At 51.5% G+C, this 23264-nt stretch overlaps 1 protein-coding gene across 1 annotated transcript in view; it reads right to left on the bottom strand.

Annotated features, from left to right (window-relative positions):
- CCN4 (cellular communication network factor 4) overlaps positions 1–23264 on the bottom strand; it is a 74925-nt gene that overhangs the window by 20711 nt on the left and 30950 nt on the right. Inside the window, exon 3 of the mRNA XM_063079280.1 lies at positions 8413–8483. Coding sequence (XP_062935350.1) covers positions 8413–8483 — 71 coding nt within the window. The remainder of the gene's footprint in view (positions 1–8412; positions 8484–23264) is intronic.

Raw genomic sequence — 23264 nt, 5'->3', positions numbered from 1 at the left:
GCACCGAGACTTAAAGAATGAGTGAGAATTGACCAGAGGAAGGCAGAGAGGGCGTCCAAGCTGGTGTGGCCTGGGATGACCAGTGGCCAGTGTTTCTAGGTCTTAGGAGCTCCAGGACACAGAGATGGCAGGCAGGGGCCAAGACCCTTTCCTCCTCTGGAGAAGATGGGAGTCTTTCCTAAGTTAGCCAGGCCATGTGACAACCCCGTGAGGTCAACACTGATGGTTGCAATTTGACAGATGGGGAAACCGAGATCACAAAGGTTGAGACACAGCAAGAAAGTTACACACTCAGTTATTTTGGACCCATCCTCCTTCAACAACCTCTAAGGAGCTCTGCTCTTGCCCACTTCCCAGTTTATTCAAGCGGCCAGAAGTAACTGAGAGCCTTCCATGTCCCCAGCCTGGACAGTGGCCCTGGGGTGACCACAGATGGGGGCAGTTCTGGAGCTACAGCCAACTCGGACAAGGGGGAAGAGTTGCTTTCCATTGAGCTAAGCCCTGTCCCACATGCCAAGGAGGAGTCAGCATCTGCCCGGCAGAGCAGAGAGGACAGTGTTCCAGGCTCCTGAGCCCATACCCTGGAGGTGAGAGGCCCCGGGCTCCAGTCCCCACCCTGAGACTTGTGGCCTTAGACAGGTTGGGATGAGGTCTTCCAGCTCTGACAGTGGTTTGTTGAGCAGGGCCGCATATAACGTCTGCCCCTCCCCCACCACCCAGAGCATGTACCCACTCCCGTCCTCCCCCTGGATCGCATCCCTGGCTCAGGTAGGGAAGACTGGACAAATGTAAGGACTGACACACAAGGACACCCCTGGGAGCTGGTCCCGCCAGCCCTGCCTGGGGGACTTGTGGAGTTTTGCAGCTCGGATGGCATGGAATCAGTAAAACTCTCTGTGCCTCAGTTTCCTCCCCTGTAGAATGAGATTGATAAAGTTTCCACCACACAAGGCTCTTGTAAGGATTAAAGAAGATGTGTGTGGTAAAGCTTAGCATGGTCCCCAGCACACAGTAAGGGCCCTACAAGGGCTGGCTCTTTTGATCATTTAAAACCTGAAGTTTGCAAGTGCCAGGACTTGGCCACTTCAAGTACAGGGCAGACACAGTTAGAGAAGTCGACTGGTGTGTGCGTGTGCATGTGTGTGCGTGTGTTTGCACATGTGTGCGTGCATGTGCGTGTGTGTGCTTGCGTGTGCATGTGTGTGTGCATTGGGGGGGTCAGAGGCAGCAGGTAGGACAGGAAGCTGCCGTCTCCAATCCGTGCAGCACCTGCTGAGCTCTGCTGTCTATGAACTCCCAAAAGGACATTGAAGACAACACCCCCTAATCCTAAAGCTTCTTGGTATCCTCTGCCTTGTTGGTGGCTTCTCCAAGTCCCCTCTCAACCCATGCTCAGCACCCAACCTGTGTCCTCCCTTAGTGACAAGGGCTCTGTGAGACAGGCTTTGACATGCATTTTACAAATGGAAAAGTGAGGTCCAGGCGATTTAAGGTCTTGGAGCGAGGCAGTGGTGGAGCTGACTCCTGTCCCAAGCTGTATGCTGCCTCCTCCTTGTACCCACCACACTGTCCTACACAGAATACAGGCAGAGTAGGTCCTCTTGTCCCTTTGCAGATGAAGATATTGAGACTCAGAGCTTCAAGCAGAGGCTGTAGAGAACTGGGTCTCTCGACTCCCAGTTCTGGGCTCAGGAACCAAGCCCAGAAGCTGCTGCCTGCCCTTCAGTCCTCTTAGCAATTGGGCCCAGGCCCTCTTGCCAGACCTTTTCCTTTCCACTCCCCAGCATGAAGCTTCTGTGTCACAACATCAGTGGTTGTCACGCTCCTGCCTCCCCCATTTCCTGAACACACATTCCACCTAGCCCATGCCAAGTTTGGTTCTGGCTTTATTAGATTATTCACTCATTAATTACACCTTGAGCACCTGTGATATGCCAGCAAAGATGGGACAGCTGATCTGAGTAGGGACAATGTCACGTCAAGAAGGGAGGACGCATGGGCAAGGCCAGTGGAGGGCAAAGCACATGCAAAGGCCTGGGGGTCTGGCTGCACAGGAGGGAGTGCGGCTCACACATGCAGCAAGGCAGGCAGAGCGTTCCCGCTGGGTGCCGTGTTTCCTTCCACACGGGTGAGAACAAGAACCTGTGGGAGCCCATGATGGCAGCTCTGCTTGGAGGGAGGCCAAAGGCAGCCTCCCGGAGGCTGCCATTTAAGACGGCATCAATTTCAGCAACCAGAGAATGTTGAGAAAGGCATTGCAGGCAGAAGGAACAGCATGGGGGTGTGCGCAGAGGCTGGAACACATGAGTCTCTGGGAGAACGGCTTATGGAGTAGAAAAGAAGGTGGAAGGAGGCAGTGCCAAAGGGTGAGGCTAGAGACACAGGCTTGCGCAGGGAGGGGAGGTGAAGGCCCTGGCGGGGAAATCGCTGAGACGGTGGGGCCCCGAGGAGAGGAAGCTGCTAGCATGGTCTTCAGTTTGATGAGGATGCTGTGGGCACAGACCAGGGGTACACTTTGTGGGTTAACAAAGGAGATGTGGGCTGAGAGGACAGCACATTTGGACACCTTGAGAGAGAAAGTGAGCATGTCTAAAGGGACATCCCAGAGCATGGGACACACCTTTTTGGCTACAAAGGCCCATGATACCCTTCCTAGAGAGGCAGCAGTGTGAGCTCCCCAGAGAAAAGTGTTGCACAGGAGCCCTGCTGCCAGTTAAACAATGGATCCACCCAGTGAAGGGATGAGTACACTCTAGGACTGAATGGTGACCCCAGCTGGAAGCAAGCTTAGGGGTCAAGTCCAACCTCCTCATTTCAAGACAAGGAAACAAGCACAGAGAGGGCAAGTGGCTTGCCTAAAGTCACACAGCAATGAGCTATACCCCCTGGTCTTTCAGCTATGCAGGGAGTCTACTCTTTTGCCTCAGTGGCCAAGTTACAGGTCCCTGCTGTCTCAGAATATTTCTCTACCCTCAGCACCCCAGCCCTGGGCAAGTTCAGAGGACACATCCCTTCTCTCCACTCCCAGATTCAACGCAGGATCCCAGGAGGGGCAGGAGGGAACCCCTCCCTTCCTCTCCTTTGGTCATGGGCTCCTATTTCTTCTCACTTCTCCCTGAGGTTCAGCAGATGTACAACCGAAGCCCAAGCCTAGACTTGCCCCCAGATTGGCGACTTGGGGTGGGCGGGCCCGGATTTTATCACATCCCTTGGAATGTCCACTTTTCAAGTTTTGAGAGGCCCAGTTTCTTCTCCTCTGATTCCATCTCCATTTCCCCGCCTCCACCTCTCTCTTATTTCATAGAGAGGAGTAGGAGGAGGAGGGTTGGCCAATTAATGGAAGGTCTGAGCTGCAGGAGAGACTGGGGTCGATCTGATCCACTGGTTTTTGAGATCAAGTGTGCATAAGAATCATCCAGGCGCTAGCTAGTGTGCAGGTGCCCGGGCTCTTCCTGGCAATTCAGGTGCAGGCCCCAGATGGTGTGTTTTGCACTGCCTCCTGTAGCCCTCTGAGCTTCCCTCTCCACCAACACATTCCTCTCTGCTAGCGTAAAACTCTGTCTCCAACGTGTAAGCCATCTTCCATGGTAAGGATGGAGTGGCCCATTCATCACCACACTGCTAGGCATTGGAAGTGGCTGGCACATACTAGGGACTATCAGGGCCCATGAAATGAGTAAGTGGACAGGCTCTGAAAACTCACAGTCATGTCAGGGGAGGCTGTCACCCTGATTCAGGTTTGTAAGATGCAAGACACCTACAGGCATCATCATCATCTCCATCATCAGTATTTCCTTCTCCCACACAATAATCCAAATGTGTTCATTGACTCCTCTCCAAATGTGCTGGGGAAGCTGGTGAGGATGTGGAAATCCCAGAACCTTTAGAGGATGCCCCCAGCCACGACAGCCCACCAATTCGTCCGCCCCTCCTTCCACCCACGTGGGACTGAGCCGGGACTTGGGACTTTGTCTGCAGCTGGTTCCACTCAAGCCGGGACTCCCCACCTCTATTAGTGCAACAGGAAGTCGGATCCCTTGGGTGTGCCAGGGACTTCAGGTGCTTTATCTGTATGTCATTCTTCAATCTTCCCAACCACCCAGAAGCCAGTATGAATATATCACTTTTTGAGGACAGGATGCGGCTCAGCAAGGCTGGGTTACATGTCCGAGGCTTCACAGCCTGTGCACAGAGGCGCTGGGTTAGAACCCCTGGCATTTTCCCCTTCTCATCTATTATCGGGTCAACCTGTGTCTTTCTGGCCAACACTTGTCTAGTAAAATGTAATGCGAAGCATGGACAGAATTTTACATTTCCTAGTAGGCACATTAAACAGTAATAAGAAACAGGTAAAATGTAGTTTAATAACTTATGGGGGTACTTCAAAAATCTCAAGGAAAAATAGAACTAAAAGACAATATGAATCTTTTCATGAACTTTTTGAAGTACCTTGTATTTTGTTTAACCCAATATATATTGAAAATATTATCATTTCAAAATGGAGTCAATATAAAAATTATTAATGAGACTATTTCACTCTCGTCTTCATACAAAGTCTTTGAAATCCGGTGTGTATTTCACTATACAGCACATCTCAGCAGGGACTAGAAGTGGCCACTGATTGGACAGTGCTGGTCTATCTCGACAGTTATGACTCTGCCCGCCTCATCGGTGTGGGCAGGTTTCCAGTGAGTGGGCACAGGTACACTGCTCAGGACACTGCGCCCAGAGCAGGCAGGCTTAGTCAGCGATAGCCTTGTTATCGTCCACACTGCAGAGACCCTTCCTACCTGCCATTGCCTCCTGGGCTGTGGTTGGCACCTTCCCAGCCCCTCCCAGATCCCCACCTGGACCCAGGCCACTGCTGCCTTCCCTGCTCCTGTATGGGCACCCACGGTGCGTGGGGCAATCCCTTCCCACTGCTCAGCGAGATGGCAGGCTCCTGGGAGGAATCCCAGGGATCTGATTGTGCACAGCCAAAGGCAGCCTGCTGGTATTGGGCTTCTCTGCTGGCCTGGAGCAGGGGTCTTCTCTACAACCTGGGGACAGATGGGTGGGTTTGCTAAAGAGCCAGGAGGTGCAGCCCAGCCCACCGGACAGAGTTTTGTCTCCCAAGGAGCTGGGTGGGCGGAGGCTGACTCCCATGCCTGCTCCCTCGCCAAATGCCACGCTGAGGGGAATGCCTCTCAGCGCCCGACCATGCCAGCCTCCCGGACACGCCATGGGCACGAGGCGCCCGAGCTGGGAGCTGGTGGGCGTGGGGCCTGGGTGAGGTTTGAAATGCTCGTTCAGACTCAAACTATAAACAGGAGGTGTAAAAAAGGCGTATTGTTTATGTTCTCTGTCTTTTCTAAAGGGGATAGTTTGCCACATATCGGGTCCACATTATTCTGCAGTTGGCTCCAGGAATGAAGAGTGAATTTGTGGAACACAAACGCAAGATTTATACACTCAGACGCAGCACGCTCAAACGTGCGTGTGCACACACACACACAGCCGTGCACGTCCCACACGCATTGACACAGGACAGGGGACATGAGTCTTACCTGTAGACCTGTACACAGATCACCGCAGACCTAATGTTTACCCAGGAATTCTTTACCCCAGCATTTGTTTACCCAGTTGCAGGACTCTGGGAGGTTCCCTCAGACAGTCACAGGCTCACACGCAGCAGCCGGGATCCCCGTGGGGATGAGGCTGGTAGTTGCCATTAGCAGATGAGGAAAGCAAGGCCCGGAGTGGTCAAGGGCACAGCCAGTGGCAGAGCCTGCATCTCAGCCTCTCTGTTCTGGAAGGTGTTGCCCCTGTCACCTGCCTCATTAGCCTGTAAGCTCTGTCAGGGCAAGGACCATGTGCTTCTCATTTCTACATGAGGACCAGGGAGGCAGGAGACTGTATTGTAAAGAGCTGGAACTAAATTAAAATACCAGCTCCGTGGATTACTAGCTGTGTGACTTTAGGCAAATTACTTATCCTCTCTGACCTTCAGCTTTTGCATCTACAGAGGGAGAAAATTACATCTGCTTAATAGGATTGTTAAGGGAATTTGAGGAGGTGCTTACTAAATGTCAATGAGTATTTTTTGGATGAACTGAGGCAGGTCTTCCAAATATATACAGATATGGCATTTGGCACAGTCCTTGGTGGTACTAACTAAATGTAGCCCCTTCCTCTTAGCATGTGGGGGGCACTCAAAAAATTCCAAAGGAAGGAAAGAATAAAGAGACGAAAAAATAAGTCATGTCTCTAACACACCTTCGTCATCTGTTAAATCCCCAGATGGACCTGGCTGTGTGCCTGGGCTCACCGCTCCAGCTGCTCCCACGTTATCTCTTCCTGGGCGGGCGTCTCCCTCCTCCCTTACAGAACCTTTGTGGAATCTGTCACATCTGACAGCAGAGTCCTCCCTCACAACTCTACTTCCCCAAAGTTTTCTTGGCAACTCTCACATACTTTTTATTCCATATGAACATTTGCAATCATTTTTTCCATTAAAATCCCACTGGAACTCTGGATCTGCATTCCCCTCGTATATTAGTTTGGGAAGGATGACCATGCATGGAGTTTGGCCATAAAGCAAGGCGCTGGGTTCTGAGTGGAGCTTGGCTGTTACCATTCATCTCTCAGCCCACACTGGGGGCTGTAAGGATGTCCCGAGAACTCCAGGGCTATGCTTCTCGAGCTTGTGAGTCATGTAGCAAGCATGGGGTCTGGGTTCCTGAGGTAGAGATTGCATGGAGGAGAGGTACCCCGTGCCACTCCCGGGAGCCTTCCCTCCATCCTGCCGTCTGAGTCCATCTGGACTTTCTGCTCCTTGGCTGTGAGACTCCTCTGGCCGAGCCCTCGGTCTGTCCTCCACTCTTCCCCAGCACCGACTGCTCTGGGGACATGACCGGGCACCAGTGTACAGGGACACACCTGCAAACTTTTTTCCTCCTCCCCCTCACTCAGACTCCAGCTACCCTAAAATGCTCTCCTCTTCTCCATCCACACCCTGTCCTCCCAGGCATAGCAGCTTGAAAGTCTGTACCCAAATAAAGGTACAGCTGTGCCCAAAGTCTGAAATAAAGGCTGGCTTGGCTCCTTCAGTTGCTCCAGCCTGTAGGAAATGCTCAGCTTCCCCTAACTAGGAAAGCTCTGGAAGAAAGAGTAGGATCTGGCATCAAAGATCTAAGTTTCAACCCTGGCCACTTATTAATTGTGGGACCCTGGGCAAGTCCCTTACATTCTGTAAGTCTCCCTTTGTTTCATGTGTAAAATGGAGCCAATATCTTTTCCTAGGTGGTTCAGGACCAACTAGAGGCAGGCACATACACGCAAGCTATGGAGTCTGGAACCATGAATCAGACAGACACACTCCTTGCCATCACCACACGCACTGAGACGCTTGGAGGAGTACCCATCACCCAGCTCTCCGCTGGCATCAGCTCTCAGCCTCAGATCTGGTTCAATCAGACCCAGAGCCTTTGAACCCAAGGGCAAGTGCCTTAACCCTGTGCCTTGGTTTCCTGATCTGTCCCTAAGGAAGCCACCAGTGCACATGGGTTAATAACAGCCCCCTCTGTCTCTTGGCTTTGCCCCTGGCAGCAGGCCCTGGGCAGGGCTATGTGATCTTGGATTCAGGGGCTGCCCTGCTGCTCACCTCCTGCCTGCTCTGCACCCGGCTCCAGCACACACTGCCACGTGTCTCGCTCCCCAGCGCCTTGGACACCTTGTGCCTTCCCCTTGGTGTACCATGGATGCAGGTGGGGGAGAGAGGACCCTCAGGACACTCCCAGGAACAGCAGGCTTCTGGTGCAAGATGTAAGTGTGCACGCTTTATAGACTGTACAGGGCTGCACCCACCCAAGGCAGCAGCAGCTGGTGTTAGAAATCACCCCAAGCCCTGTTTCAAGTGAGGAGCTTTTGCTGAAAGCTGGCATTTTCCTTTCCAACTTTTTTGGCTTTTCCCGTCTTCCCTCTTTGTGGTATATCCAACACTTAGAGTCTGAGTTTTCAAACTTAAACACTCTAGAAGTCTCCTAACAGCTTCCTTGCTCTACGCTGCTCCAGGAGGGTGAGTGACGAGCCCAAGGTCACACAGCCTGTCTTGGCAAAGCTGGGTCTGGAGCCCAGACCTCTGACTCTTAGTTCTGTTGATTGCCTCTTGCTTTCTGCTTGGTTTCAGGTGGGAAGGGAGGGCTTAGAGGCCAAACCTGTTTGATTTGCTCCCCTAAGAGTTGTCTCTTCCTCCACGCCCTGCCAGGCTCAGCTGACTCGAGCAGCTCTGCTTCTGTCCCTAGCCCCCCAGGTGGGAATCGCCCTGCCACCACCATTCTGGCCCTTCTTATCCTGCCCACCAGCCTCCGTACAGCAGGACGGGTGGCAGAGGGAGCTGGGTCCCCTCCCTGAACCTCCATAGGCAGGACTCACCGTGGCCAGGACGCTGCCCGCGGCGGCTGCTGTCACTACTGCCAGCGACCAGAACAGGAACCTCCTCATGCCTGGAAGTCAGTGGCAAAGGCATCGACGAAGCAGCCCAGAGGATCCAGCCACCTCTCGGGGGAGCTGGGCCCAGACCGGCCTGGCCCATCAGAAGCACCAGATATACCTCTTCTGCAGCCCTTGGGGGGGTTTATTAAAGCAAGATCTGACGTCAGGGTTAAGGACAAACCCAGCATTTTCCTCTGAAAAAACTTTTCCTGCCTCTCTTTCTTTTTTTTCTTTCTTCCCTCTGTCCCCACCTCCAGCCCGAGCTTGGCCAGCCTCCCCGGCTCTGACAGTTCTTAAAGGGAAAGTTACAGGGCTATGATTTCACACTGGGGTGTTAAATTCTCAGGGAGGAGCTGGGATCATTCTGCTGAGATGCTCACAAAGGTACGGAGGGGGACACGTGGGTGCGGCTGGTGGAGGCAGAGATACAGTCACCCGGGGGCAGGGCCGGGGCTCCCAGTGGAAAATAAGCTCCCTCTCATTTCTTTAGGCTGCTCCTACTTCTGGTTTTCATTTGTTGTCTTTCACTCCTCTGTCTCCCTAGCTGAAGCAAAGGAGGAAGGCTTTCAGTCCACGATCTAGAAATGACAAGAATTCACAAATGAAATTAGCTCTGAGGCTCAAGTAATCTTCATCGCCTTCACTACAAATTAAACCCATTTTTTTAAAACCAATTTTCAGGTTCCTCTTCTCTGCTCATTAGCTAGAGGCCCTTTGGTGCTAGAGCTGTGTACACGTGTCTCTGGGCACTTTTCAGCCCCGATGGGTTTGGGATTCCTGCTGGACCATTGCCACGAAAGTCTCTTCCTTGTGCAAGAAAGGAGGTGAGGAGTCTTCTGGGGGGCTGATCGGCCCTAGTTCAGTCTCATCATCTCCACAGGGACCCCTGCGACAGTCTCCTGACTGTCTTCCGGGACAGTCCTCCCTTCCACCCCTGCACCCACATGTCTTGGCGTGACCAGAGGGATCCTTGAACTAATCCTAGCACACACGGATCACCTCCTGGGTACAATTTTCTAAAGGCTTCCCATTGCACTTAGTGTGGAATCCCCAGGGCTGGTGTGGCCTCCAAGGACGGCTCCCCTCCGAACACGTCTCTTCACATGCTCCCTCTCATGCCCAATTCTCAGCCTCGATGGCCCCTCATAGTTCCTCTAACACCTCAGCAAATGCCCATCTGAGGGCCTCAGTAGGAGTGCTCCACACTTTGTTTAAATAAAAACCACTCCTTCTCTTCCCTTTTCCTATAGCTTAGTAACAGGAGGATGCTGAAGCATGTGTAGCTGTGTGGAGGTGGCAGCAGGCTTGTGTCCATGAAAGCAACTTATGATCACCATAGACATGACCCCAAAAGAGGCGACTGTGATTTCTCCATTCATTGACAGAGGTGGGCCTCTAATCCAATTTGACAAATGAGACATAAGGAAAAAATCTGCTGGAACCTCCTAGAAAGGATGTGCTTCCTCAAGCAAAGAAAGAGCATCTCTCTTCATCCTCTTCTTTGTGTGCAGATGTGATGGCTGGAGCTGCAGCAGCCATTTTGGGTATATGAGGCACAAGACTGAGGATGTAAAGCCAAATACTGAGGATGGCAGAGCAGAAGTAATAAAACAATTTGTTCCCCTGGGCATTAATGTTGTTACTGAACCAAACCTGGAACCACCACTTTCAGACTTTCTATTACATGAAGTAATTCAGTGACTTATTGCATAAGCCATAGTTAGTCAAATTTTTTGGCCCTTGGAGCCAAATGCATACTGATTGATATATGAGGATTTACTGAAGTTGTATATGTACAGTGCAAAGGCTGGGGTGTGTGGGGGGCACATAGAGACTACCCAATAAATGTCAGTCCGCATTTCCTTCTCATTAACTTACTTGATGCTCTTAAAAACAAATCCCAGGAGGCCAGCATTGTTGACAGGTGTCATTGAAGGAATCACTCAATGTGCTAGGTGCCGATCCAGATACAATGACCTTTTGATGAACAGACCCTGTGCTAGGAAATAGCTCATGACCACATGTTAGACAGCACTGCTACCCCATGTTATGTTGGAGGCAGAACAGTAACTCAGAGATGCTAGGTGATTGTAGGACACACATATTAGTGGCTGAAACCAAAGTTTCTTAATCTCAGACAAGGCACAGAGACAGGACCAGACATATCAAGCCAGCTTGACCTGCCAAAGCCTGTCGATGCTATGTGATAGGAGCCTGCAGCACTGAAACCCAAACAACGCCACTGTCATTTTTAGGAAATCTATTGCCAGGAGGATTTGGAACAGATACCGCAAAGCATGATCAAAATGCTGGCCACCTCCTCCTGCTGGTGAAACCTCAGATGGCACAGCTGGCCCCACAGGCAGCTGCCTTTCTTCAGTGCCAGTGAAGCCGGCAGAGAGACGACCCGGTGATCCGGGCAGGACAGTGGACTAAAAGGCAGAATGCTTGGAATGCTACCCCAGTACAGCCACTTACTGGGTGCCTTGGGCAATCAAAGGTCTCTTTGTGCCTCAGTTTTCTTCATTTGAAGAAATATAGCATCCTCAGTCAGCCTGAAGGAGATAACTGGTATGTCCCAGCATTTGTGACAGGGGGAGCCAAAATGGGCCACAGCCAGACCAGTATGATTGGGTTGTGGTATGCTCATCCTTGCATGAGCTGGGCAGACACCAAGTGAATGGCTGGTGGACCAGAACAGTAGCTGTCATTTGCAGCTCATCTGTCATGTTCCAGGTGACACTATTATCTTGTTGGATCCTCATCTCAATTCATCCTCACAAACAATCTCCCACTAGACATTGTTACCTCCACTCTGCATTTGGTGAGTGCATGGCCAGAGTGAGATAAAAACTCATACCTGTGTGGCTCCAAATGTTTTTTTCCCAAGTAGACCAAGCTGCCTTATGTGCTGAACAAATAAATGAATAAATAAGAAAATGAATAGATACAGGATGATGGACAGGCAGATGAACAACTGGGTGCACAAATGTGTGGGGAGGCTCCACTGTATAGATGGAATATTCCATTTCCCAGGTCTTCCCAGGATGGGTTCTGTGTCCTCAGGTTTACACGCAGATGTCCCTTTCCCTAATCATTCTACTTGGATAGGTCCACCTGCATGGCCTGTAGCTCAGTGGCCCATTTGCTTCCTTCATAGTCCCAGCCCAGTTGTGCCATTGTTTGTACATTTAGTTCTTGACTATCTCCTGCATAGATTGTGAGGCCCAAGGGCAAGACCAAGACCACATCTTCCCATCTCTGCTGTATCCCCAGCACCAGCACAGAACCTGGTACGCAGAGAGTATTTGAGACATATTTTAAGCAAATGACCAAATGAACCAATGAAGAAGTAGATGAATGAGGTGGGGAAGGGGCATGTGGATTGGTGAATGCATGAATGAATAAATGAATACTGGGAGGAGGAGACAAACGTGTCCCCATGTTGCTCAGGCCAAATCGTGCTCCTCAAAATGCCTAGAAGAATGTGTAATCCACGGTCAGTCTTCAGGGACCTTTAATCTGAGAGCAAGCAAGGGGGTAAACCAAGGAGGAGGGCTGGGCAAGTAGGATGTGGGGTGGGGCAGGGCTCTGGGGTGATCGTCTGCATTTTCCCAGGCGTGGGGCCCAGGGCATCGCTGGTGACTTATTGTCTGTAAGTTTCCTGTCTGCAGTGCCGCTGTTCATTGAATAATCACGTTTAGAGCACGTACTACGTACTAAGCACTAGTCTGAGGACCTTTGATGCTCGTATCATCTCCTTTTTATATTTGGGGAAATTGAGGCACAGAGAGCTAAGGTAACTTGCCTCCGATCACTCAGCTAGTAGGCATCTGAGTGCAGACTCAAGCCAGAGAGTGGGCTCCTAAGTCCTGTGCATTTGTGAGTTTTTAACACAGGGAAATGGTGTGTTCTATGGCCTCCTTTCGTTTCTCATTTTTCTACTTGGTTCTAAATTTTTCAGGTCTCTCCAGCTGCCTCTTAGTGTGTGGCTCCTGACTGCTACCTCAGTTTACCCAGTGTGTGACCTTCAGATGTGACCTCGTCCATTTCCCTAGTGAGGAGCCCTCACGTTCCCCTGAAACGCCCCACCAGCACGCCCACACAGCCTCTTACCAGCCTGTTGGAGGAGTTTCACTGCCATTCAGGGCTCACCTGTTAGCTGTCACCGTAGCTGATGTCATTCCCATGTGGCAGATGGCTCAGCGTTGCCCTCACAAGATGGGGTTGAACTCACGCCTCCTGCCACTTACCACTGCGTGGATCTTGAAGAAATCACAGAACCTCTCTTTGTTCTGGTTTCCTCATCTATAAAGTGGGCACTAAAGAGGTACTCATCCCTCCCAACTGCTCCTGGCACAGAGAAAGAGCTGCAGAAGGATTTATTAAACAGCTTAGCACATAGTAAGTGTTTGGAGAACTCCTGTCTGTGATGCATATTCTTAACACTCAGCCCCTGTACTGGGAGCACCTCAAGGGCAAGGTCTGTGTGTGTCCCACATCTGGGCCTGCTGCACAGTAGGTATCTCAGCTATGTGTGGCGAAGGATAGCAGAGCCCATGGTGGGGACAGTGCTTGGGCTCGGGCCCCCATTCAGCCATGGAGGTGGTGCCACCCATTTTTGCTTCTCTGGGCCTGGGGTCCCTGCATCCAGCTCTGAGTATAGATTCCAGGAGGGTTTTCTAACAGACCTCCCAGAACAGCTGTAAATAAATTCCAAAGAGGGGCTGGGGGAGAACAGAGGCCAGACAAGAGCATTCCTCCTCCAAACAGTAAGTCTACCTTGACTTGAGCCAGATGCCCAGAAGATTCTGGAGACTGTCCTGCGATCAAACCCCAGGAGACCCCCATGGCTGCCATCTGCATTGGATCCGCTTACAGCCTATTTGTTTGTCGTTTATCTGTTCCATGTACACACAAGGAGCCCACACTACAAGCGGTGCAAAGCCAGCTCCTGGGATGACTCACGTGCACACAACACACCTGCCCGGGCACGGAGGCCATTGCCACTAAGCAGGTCTGGCTGCCGTGGGAAAGCAGAGGAGGGTGGATGGGGTCTGCTCAGCCCACTGCTTCCCTGCGATCCTAGGCTGGTGGCCCAGGTGAGGCTCTGCCTTTCTTCCTGGGGTCCAAATAAGAATGGAGGAATCACTGAAGGGGGTCTCTGGGCTCCAGGCCTGCCTAGACGTCAGAGGGATCAAGGTTAGGTCCCTTATGCCCCATCCTAAACAGCTAGATCTGCTCTGGGAGCCTGGGGTCACTGGGCAGCCCTTGTCCAGCCCCCCTCCTTGCCACTTGGTTCTTGAGCCAAGACTGACTTGGGCAGGAGCTCATCTCTAGCCCCAGCCTTGGTCACAGGTGGGGGCTCCTAGGCCTCCCTACTTCTCACCTGGAAGGTAGAAGGGAAAAGCAAGGGCTTTGGAGCCAGGTTGGTCCATGTTAAATAAATAAACTAACTCAATTTGTGACATGCCATGTGAGAGGTGTTGGGGAAGCCAAGTCTCATTTCTGATCCTCAGTATTCCTATCTGTAAAATGGGGGTAATGATAATATCTACCTCCTAGGGCTGTGGTGGAGACTAAATGAGGCCTTAGCATAGGTAGATGCTGAGCAGATGGTCACTATTACTATTCTTCTTTGCTCATGGCTCCGGGGTGGGAAGACTCCCTATTTTTCCTCCAGCCTGCCTCCCCCAGTAAAAGCCCTCAGTCCTCAGTGTCCTCAGGCAGAGTACTTCTGCTCTTTTTGATGAAACAACAGGGGGTGTACGCAGATGCAGAGGAGGAAAGAGGGAGGAAAACAGTGAGACAGACATAGGAGGGCCACCAGCTCTGACCTGCTCCCCGACCATCCTTGGCTGCCCAGGGAATTCTCTCCCACACGGAGACAGACTCAGCTCACTTGAGCTTCAGAACCGAAGGCAAATGCACCCGGATCTCTCCCAACCAGAGACTCCTTCCCACCCGGACCTGCAAGGTCGCTGGGGGCCCTTGACTTGGAGCATCCGTGGGATCCCCAGGCCTTCAGACTAGGACACAGATCCTGCAGGGATGTGCCTGCCCCGTGTGCAGTCCCTGAGACAGGTGGCTGGGCTCATTCTTCTATTCAAAACTATTTATTAAAGTATAACTTGCACAAAAATGCACACAACTTAAGTGCATAGCTTGATGCATTTTACACATGATTTATGATTACTCTCATGACCCTCTCACCCAGATCGAGATAGGAAGGTTCCCTCATGCCCCCTCTCCGAGTGGCTACCCACCCCAGGGATCACAGCTGCAGCTGCTCTTGCCCTTAATTCCCTTTGTCTGCTCTTGAGCCTCAAACTGATGGGACATGCAATCCAGACTACTTTGCCCTTGGCTTCTGTGGCTCAGCTTTGTGCCTGTGAGAGCATCTGGTGGTTGCTGCAGCAGTAGTGCTTTGGGTTTTCAGGGATGCGAAGATTCTATAGGATTCCTGCTGTCTAGTTCTGGCACATAGTGAGGCCTCAGACCCTAACGCTGGGTCCCTGCCCTTTCCTCAGTCATGGGAGACCCAGCTGGAATTCTGTGTCTAGCTTTTACCCCTCTTGCCTTTGGACTTTGGCTCTAGCCAGAGGGATCCCCAGCTGGATGTGAGGCCACCAGAGCCACACCATGTCCTTTCATCTCTGTGTCCCTGAGGTCTGGCCCTGTGCCTTGCATGCAGTAGGCACTCAACAGATGTTTGTTACAAGAATAGAGCTCCCTCACTCTCTCTTATAAAAGGAGAACAATGCTGTCTACTTCGTGGGCTTTTATTGGGCATTAAATCAGAAAAAGTGAGTACCTCTCTGTGTCTCAGATCCCCTGGGGCAAGAGCCAGCACTAGCCACATGTATGTGATGGGGCTCTACCAAGCCCTCCTAGAGTTTTGATTCATTAACTCAGCCACAGAGGAGGGAGGTGTTAATATTCTCCCCATTATATGGAGGCAGAAATTTGGGTTTACAGAGGTAAGTAATTGCCTCAAATCATGGAGGACAGGAGTTGGATTTGGACCCCCAAATCGGTAGTGTCCAAGGCCCAGCTTTGTGCCTCTGAGCCAGGTGCATTCAGAGCTTCAGGCTCCCGAGCGTTCAGTGGCGGAGGAGGAGAGTGTGGTCTGGAGCCCTTGGCGGGCTTGGTGGAAGAGCTGGGTGCACGCTGGGTCTTGGAAGCTACACTGGTTGGGGTTGGCATGGGCAGGAAGCAGGCATTCCAGGCTGGAATTCTCCAGGAGAGAGCAGCTGCCACAGCTCCACGTGGAAAAGAGGTAATGTGCTTGTCCTCAGGCTGAGGGCTTCCAAGGCACCCCAAGGATGGAGCACCAGAGAAGCAGATTCAAAGCCAGCCTGTGCCAGGAACCATCCCGCATCTGAACCATGCCTGGGGAGCCACCCAGGGGCCAGGCTGGGCCAGCAATGGGACTGTGTGTCTTCATTCATGAGCTCCTGGGGCTGGGTGCTGACCCACCTCAGATACAGCACAATGTTGAATAGGATTCTCGATTGTCCTTGTGCTTGGGATTCACCTGGAAGCTTTTAAAGCATACAGATCCCTGGGATTACAACCCAGAGGCTCTGAGTCAGTGTGTCCGTTAAGGGCTGGCAAATCTGCTTTTAAGCCAACACCTCCTGGGGAGTCTGAGGGGGAGCTTCCTTGAAGCCTGCTCTGAGAACGGGGAGCAGTGGCAGAGCATGTGCTGTGACCACTGTGGGCCTGAAGCTGGTCCCAGCTCCTGACGGCATCTCATCACGGGGGAGCCAGTTGCATTCTCTGAGCCTCAGGCTCCGCGTCTGTGAAATGGGAAAACGTGTTGCACAGGATCTCATGAGGATGAAGTAACTGTATTACTTTCCTGTGGCTGCGGTAACAAATTACCATAAACTTGGGGGCTTGAAACAACAGAAATTTTTCTTTTAGCTCTGGAGGGCAGAAACTGGAAATTAAGTTGCTGGCCGGGCCACACAGCCTCCGACGGCTCTAGGGGAGACTCTCTCCTTTCCTCCTGCAGCTCCTGGTAGCTCGAGGGGTTCCTTGGCTTGTGGTTGCATAAACTCAATTTCCACCTCTGTCCTCTCGTGGCCTTCTCTTTCCATCTGTCTTTCCTCAGTGTTTCTCTTATAAGGACACTTATCATAGAATTTAGGGCCCACCTAGATAATCCAGGATGACCTCATCTCAACATCTTTAACTCAATAATATCTGCAAAGACTCTTTTACCAAATAAAGTCACAGCCATGGACATATCTTTTGGGGAGCCACCATTCAACACACTGCAGTAACATATATGAAAACACCAAGGACAGTAATGCCCAGGGCATACTAGGGTCTCAGGACCTACTAATCTCCTCCTTCTGCCTTTTCGTTGTTGTTGTTTTGGGTACATCTTGTCTTCCTTATCTTAAAATAACTGCAAAATTTGACCACTCTCACCACCACGGCTGCCACCACATGGGTGTTGTGACCTGGACTTTCCTGGTACATTGTCACTCCCAGGAGAGTGGCCACCCTGGCTGTGTGGCTGCTCTGATGGACAAGGCACCTGCCGAGGCTGGAAGTATAGGTGCCAGGAAGCAGCCGTACAGGGGCCTCACCAGGTACAGGATGGAGCCTGGCTGGCCCACGGGGGACCTGGGCTTGCAAGAATCAACACAGCTGCTCAACATTTCCTGAGGAGCATTGGGCAGATCAGTGCCCCCTCTGGGCCTTAGGTCCCCATGCCTGTGGTGAACAGGAGCTGCACACTCTGCCGCTTCAAGGCCACACGGTTCTGAACTTGAATGACTCATCTACTGTGCGGGCAGCAGTGGTTCCGAGGACAAGGAGATTTGCAAGGGCTCCTGTAGAAAGTAGGGTTTCCTATGCATTAGAAACCAGTTTTCTTAGCCTTGTACCTAAGACCTCCCTATCTCCAGCCTCCTCTCCCATCACACTCCCCCTCAGCCTGGGTCCGGCTGACCTACCTGGGTTCCCACAGGGCCAGACTCCTCCCTATACCCTGGATTTTCCCACAGTGCCCTTTATCCTGTTATTTTTTTTTTTGGCTGAAAACTCTTACTCATCCTTTAAGATTCTGCTCAGGGTTTATGTCTTCCAGTAAGCTCTGAATCACTCAGGATTCAATGAGAAAAATAGAGTGGCCATAAATGTTAGAGGAATACTGGATTCCATTCATAGCACATGGCAATCAATTTATGCAACTGATTGCATGTGGGGATTTCAGGCACCAGAGCTTACACAAATGTGCAAGAGGGGCACTGAAGGTCTGGGAGGAAGGAGGGGGCAGTGGGGTCAGAGAGCAATCACTAATCAGTCGACAGGATTTTGATTTTGACCTTGCTGCCCATTTTGATATCTGTGCCCACCTGGGCACTGGTGGATATTAGTCTGAGACTCCACCAACCCCAGTGAATTTGTGGAGCCCGTCTGATGGGAGCACCTCCCTCTGTCAGCACTGGCCTGCGGGGTGGCCGCAGCAGAGGCCGTCAAGGAGGCTGGTGCTCCCCTCATCTATGTGTCTCCCGAAGGCTTAGGGAAAGGAGTGTCCTCTGCACCCTCCTGGGGGGTATAACTCAGGGGCAGGTGAGCAGAGTGTATAAAAACCCATTCCAGCAATCTGAGCTCCCTAAGTTCATTGTGGAACATCAAGGAAGTTCTGGTATCTCAACTTCATTCCATATTGACCACCTTTGGATCCAGGTTTCAGTGAATCTACCAAACAAACTATTAGAACCACTCCCAGCTGCTTGAGCCGATTCTGGAACCCCTAGTTAGTGAGCCCATGTCAATGGACGTGGCCTGTTTCTTTCTTTCTTTTTTTAAAAAATAATTTATTTTGTTTACTGAATCAAAATTTATTATAAATATTTTGGGGGTTCAACATTGAGATATGTTGATCAAATCAATATTACTAGCATACATATTGTTACAAATCGTAATTATTCTTTATGCCCCTTGTCCAATCTATCCCCTTGCCCCATTAACTCCCCCTCCCCCCTCTAATTGCCCTAGATTTCTTCTCTCCTGAAAGAATAATGGTTACTCTGTTAACTTGTTGCCTAGATGATCTGTCCAATGCTGAGAGATGTGATCAGGTCCCCCAATATTATCATAGAGCAGCTGCTTCTTCTGTCACTCTGAAATGGGTTTTGTGGAAAGAGACATCCTCTTCTTTTCTTTGTCTCTGATGGTGACTCTTCTTGTGTGAATGCACTCCAGTGGTTGGCGGACCATCTGCATGGTGGCTGTGGCGTCTAGCCGCTTTTGCAGCAGCCATGGTTATTGTGGTGGCTGTGGTGGGCCACCCACGTGGGGGTGATGTTTTTGGCATGCTCCTTGGCACTGGAGGTATGCCTGGTTTTGGGGTGTGTTTGGTCCCCTTCTCCATGCCTCTGGTTCCTAGGCAGGGCCCAAGGCACTGGCGCCATGTGCCTGGTTGTGGGAGAGAGGTCCAGTCCCCTTCTCCATGTCCTGGGTCCCTGGGTGGGCCCCGAGGTATAGGCACAGTGTGCCTGGTTGTGGGAGAGGGGTCCAGTCCCCTTCTCCATGCCCCAGGTCCCCAGGTGGGCTCCGAGGTGCTGGCATGTTGTGCCTGGTTGTGGGAGGGAGATCTGGTCCCCATCACCATGCCCTGGGTCCCTAGGTGGGCCCCAAGGCACTGGCTCAGTGTGCCTGGTTGTGGGAGGGTGGTCCGGTCCCCTTCTTCATGCCCTGGGTCCGTGGGCAGGGCCCAAGGTGCTGGCTTTGTGTGCCTGGTTGTGGGAGAGAGGTCCATTCCCCTTCTCCTTGCCTCAGGTACCTGGGCAGGCCCCAAGGTGCTGGCATGGTGTGCGTGGTTGTGGGAAAGAGGTTCAGTCCCCTTCTCCATGCCTCAGGTCCCCAGGCAGGTCCTGAGACACTGGTGCAGTGTGCCTGGTTGTGGGAGAGAGGTCCAGTCCCCTTCTCCATACCCCAGGTCCCTGGGTGGGCTCCCAGGTGCTGGCATGTTGTGCCTGGTTGCGGGAGGGCGGTCTGGTCCCCGACTCCATACCTGAGGTCCCTGGGTGAGCCCAAGGTGCTGGCTCAGTGTGCCTGGTTGTGGGAGAGAGGTCCAGTCACCTTCTCCATGCCTAGGTCCCCAGGTGGGCCCTGAAGCACTGGCACGGTGTGCCTGGTTGTGGGAGAGAGGTCTGTTCCCCTTCTCTTTGCCTCAGGTCCCCAGGAAGGCCCCAAGGTGCTGGCGAGGTGTGCCTGGTTGTGGGAGGGGTGTCCAGTCCTCTTATCCATGCTTCAGGTCCCCAGGCTGGCCCCGATGCATTGGTGCAGTTTGCTTGGAAGTGGGAGTGGGGTCCGATCCCCAGATCCAAGCCTCCAGTTCCTAGGCAGGCCCCAAGGTGCTGGTGGTGTCCCTGGCCCGGAACTAATTTTTCGTCCTTTGCTTCTAACATGGGGGAACTTCCTGTGGGAACCAGTACTTGAGCTATGTGGTTGAGCTAAATTGCTACTTTGCTGCTGTTTACCTAGGGAAGGCCTTTTGTGCAGCTCAGGTTGACCTTATAGGTACTTCTGGCTCTCCAGAGACCCGGTAGATCTGTGTTCTGTAGAAACTTTGATCTGGGCCTGAGTTTTTTCATCAAACTGCACCCCATGCAATTCTGCATTCCTGACCAGTCTCCTCTGAGTGATCCTGTGCTGATTTGGGGGCAGATCAGCTGTCCTTACTGTGTCCCAGTGTTCCCCTGATGGGCCCATCTCCCCCACCGCCCATGCTGCAAACACTTCCCATGGGACGGGCTCTGTGCCGGTCCCTTGCAATGACTCACTGGCCTCTGAATGGCTCCCTTTTTTCAGTTGTTCTGGCTCCTTGCTCCTGAGTGGGAGCCCGGTTAGTGGTCTTGGTGTCCTGGGGGCCACCAAGGCCCTCTTCTCTTGCTACCTCCAAGTAACTCCACTTGCAGGGCACAGCTGCAGCTTCTGCCGGCTCCTGCTCCATGCGCTCATCAGCTTGAGCCTTAAAGCAGCTGCGGCCCGAAATGCTCAAAGAACCTTTTTCTTTCTCTCATTGTGGTTTCTCCTGCCTTCATGAACTCCATAGGTCTCTCCTTCTCTTCCCCTGAGCTCCAGCAGCCCCGGCTTGGTTGATGTTACATTTTTATAGTTGTAAATTGGTTGATTTGTGGGAGAGAGTGATGCTGGGGACCATCTATTCCGCCATCTTGATTGGATCTCTGACATGGCCTGTTTCAACATCACGTTCCTCTCACCCTGATCCAACATGATTACAAATCATTTAAATCCTGAGGGTCCAAGTGTCTTTTGATATGAATTAGCAAAATTGTATAAATGAGAGATCGTACCTCCTGGTGCTGCTGGAGATTGCATCTGGTTATAAGCCTAGATGCAATGAAAGGTGGGGGGTGGATCTTGGGGAGAATCAGCACACCCTGCAAGGCAGCTATCTCAGGACACTTCATAATAGGTTCTACAGAGGAGGAAATGTTAACCTCTCAGGGAAGAAGGAGTTGTTTCAGCTGGAAAAGGAAGCTTGCAATGTCCTCAGACTCATTGGAATATGCCCACAAGTCTCCATCTCAGTGGTGAGGCTTCCACTCTCCCAATTCTTCCTCTCTTGCAAGGTTGTGAATTCGATTTGCCTTAAAGTTCAGGCACCCTAGGATTTGGTGTTGGGTTTGGCTTTCAGAAATCTCAAGCCTACATCTGCAAAAGACAAAGCTTTCTTTCAGGACCACAGTAGCAGCTTTGTGTTCATTACACAGATCTTGAGCTGGGAATTCAAAGTCCCAAGATCATCATTTTCTTTCTCTAAGTTCTCCAGTGCACTTGGGAGCAGCCAACCAACCCCATAATGATTAAATTCTTCCTAGGATAGCAGGTGCCAGGTTCCACAAAGCCTTGTATGCTATAGGCACCTGATCAAGGTGACATCAGGTGATAATTTAAGTTATGATTATTTAATATCACACATGAGACAACCTGGTTCTAAGTTCCTTTTCTGTGATAAGCCATTTCATCTTCGAACTTTATAATGTAGATTCTATTATTATCATCCTTGTTTGGCAGATGAGAGACCTGAAGCACAGAGAGGTTAAGTAAGTCGGCCAGGGTCACCCAGTTAATGGGTGGCAAGCCGGGACTGGAAGCCTGGGAGGCCAGTCTGGTTCCAGTCTCCAGAGTTTGCAGTCTTTGTCATTATGCTGTGACTGAATGACACAGGAATGGAAGAGATGAACAAAAGAGAGAAGAAAGGGCAACGGGAGGGAGATAAGGAGGAAGAACACAGACCTGAGAAGAATCTGGAGACTTGATTAAATGAGGGCAGAGCATGCTAGCTGGGGAAGATGGCTAGGAAAGGGGCCGGTGGTGAGAGTCCATTGTCCTGCCTTAAGGCAGGAGCTCTAGCAGATGGTTTCTCTCTACCCCACATCCAGGTGGGAAAACATCACAACAGTGGACTTCAGCACCAGCTCCTATCTATCTACCTACCTACCTACCTAACTACCTACCTAACTACCTACCTACCTACCTACCTACCTGCCTACCTACTTACCTACCTACCTCCCTACCTCCCTGCCTACCTACCTACCTACCTATCTACCTACCTACCTACTTACCTACCTACCTACCTATCTACCTACCTACCTACCTACCTATCTACCTATCTACCTACCTACCTACCTACCAATCTACCTACCTACCTACCTACCTATCTACCTACCTACCTACCTATCTACCTACCTACCTACCTATCTACCTACCTATCTACCTACCTACCTACCTACCTATCTACCTACCTACCTACCTACCTACCTATCTATCCATCCATCCATCTATCCATCCATCCATCCATCTATCTATTTCTATCTCCTACTGGTTCACATCCTTCCTCTAGGAGGAAAAACATCCTAGACACATGACACTCTGCTATATTCCCAGCTCTCCAAGTTCTGTCTGCCATGGTTGGTCTTATCTGCCAACTGCTGGATGCTTGGGACCAAGGGCTGGGAGTCATTGCCTTCTTAAAGCCACACACACACACTCCCCCTGCTTTCTGCAGATGACCCACTAAAGATGAGAAATATGCATGGCCATGTCCTCTCCCAGTATAGGCTGGGGCAGTCCTTCTGCAGAACAATCTGGCGCTGCCTAGTAAAATAAAGCAAGCACATGCTCTATGGACCGGCAACGCCCCTCCTGTGTATATGCTCCTGAGACATTTTCCCAAGGACCGTAAAGGGGTATGTGGCAAGATATTCACCCAGGCACAGCTTGTAGTGGAGAGGAGATGGAGGTGACCTTCTGGTCCGACCTGGAGGCAGGGGGAAGGGACATGTGGGTGAAGCCTAGCATGAGTCCTGTGCAGCCATTAGAAACAGGAGGTGGAGGTGCACAGAGCAGCAGGGAAAGAGCTTACAACCCCAAGCTGAAGGAAAGAGGTAAAATGAGAACGAGGCCTCCAGCCACCACCTCTGATGTGAATTAAAATAAGATGCACAAGACCAGGCTGCCTGTTGTACAAGTGTATCTTCATGTTCAAGGACGCACGTATTAGAGACGCTGCCTGTGGCTGTGAGGGAGAGGATTGAAGTGGGACTGGGGAGGAAGGGCATCGTAAGGAACCGAGAGGAGAGTTTTGAAAGCACTGATGACAGTGAGCTGTAGCCTGCAAAGTGCAGTTAACCTCAGCCCTCTGCACCCCAGGACCATACACCAAACTTAAGAGAAACTGGAGAAGAAGGTGGCTGCAGGGGTGAGGGAGAGGAGGAGGATGGGCAAGGAAGGGAGGA

Source organism: Cynocephalus volans, chromosome 15 (assembly GCF_027409185.1).
Source record: "Cynocephalus volans isolate mCynVol1 chromosome 15, mCynVol1.pri, whole genome shotgun sequence".
Lineage (NCBI taxonomy): Eukaryota > Metazoa > Chordata > Mammalia > Dermoptera > Cynocephalidae > Cynocephalus > Cynocephalus volans.
The sequence above is the reverse complement of the archived record's forward strand: the minus strand, read 5'-3'. Positions and strand labels throughout refer to the sequence as shown.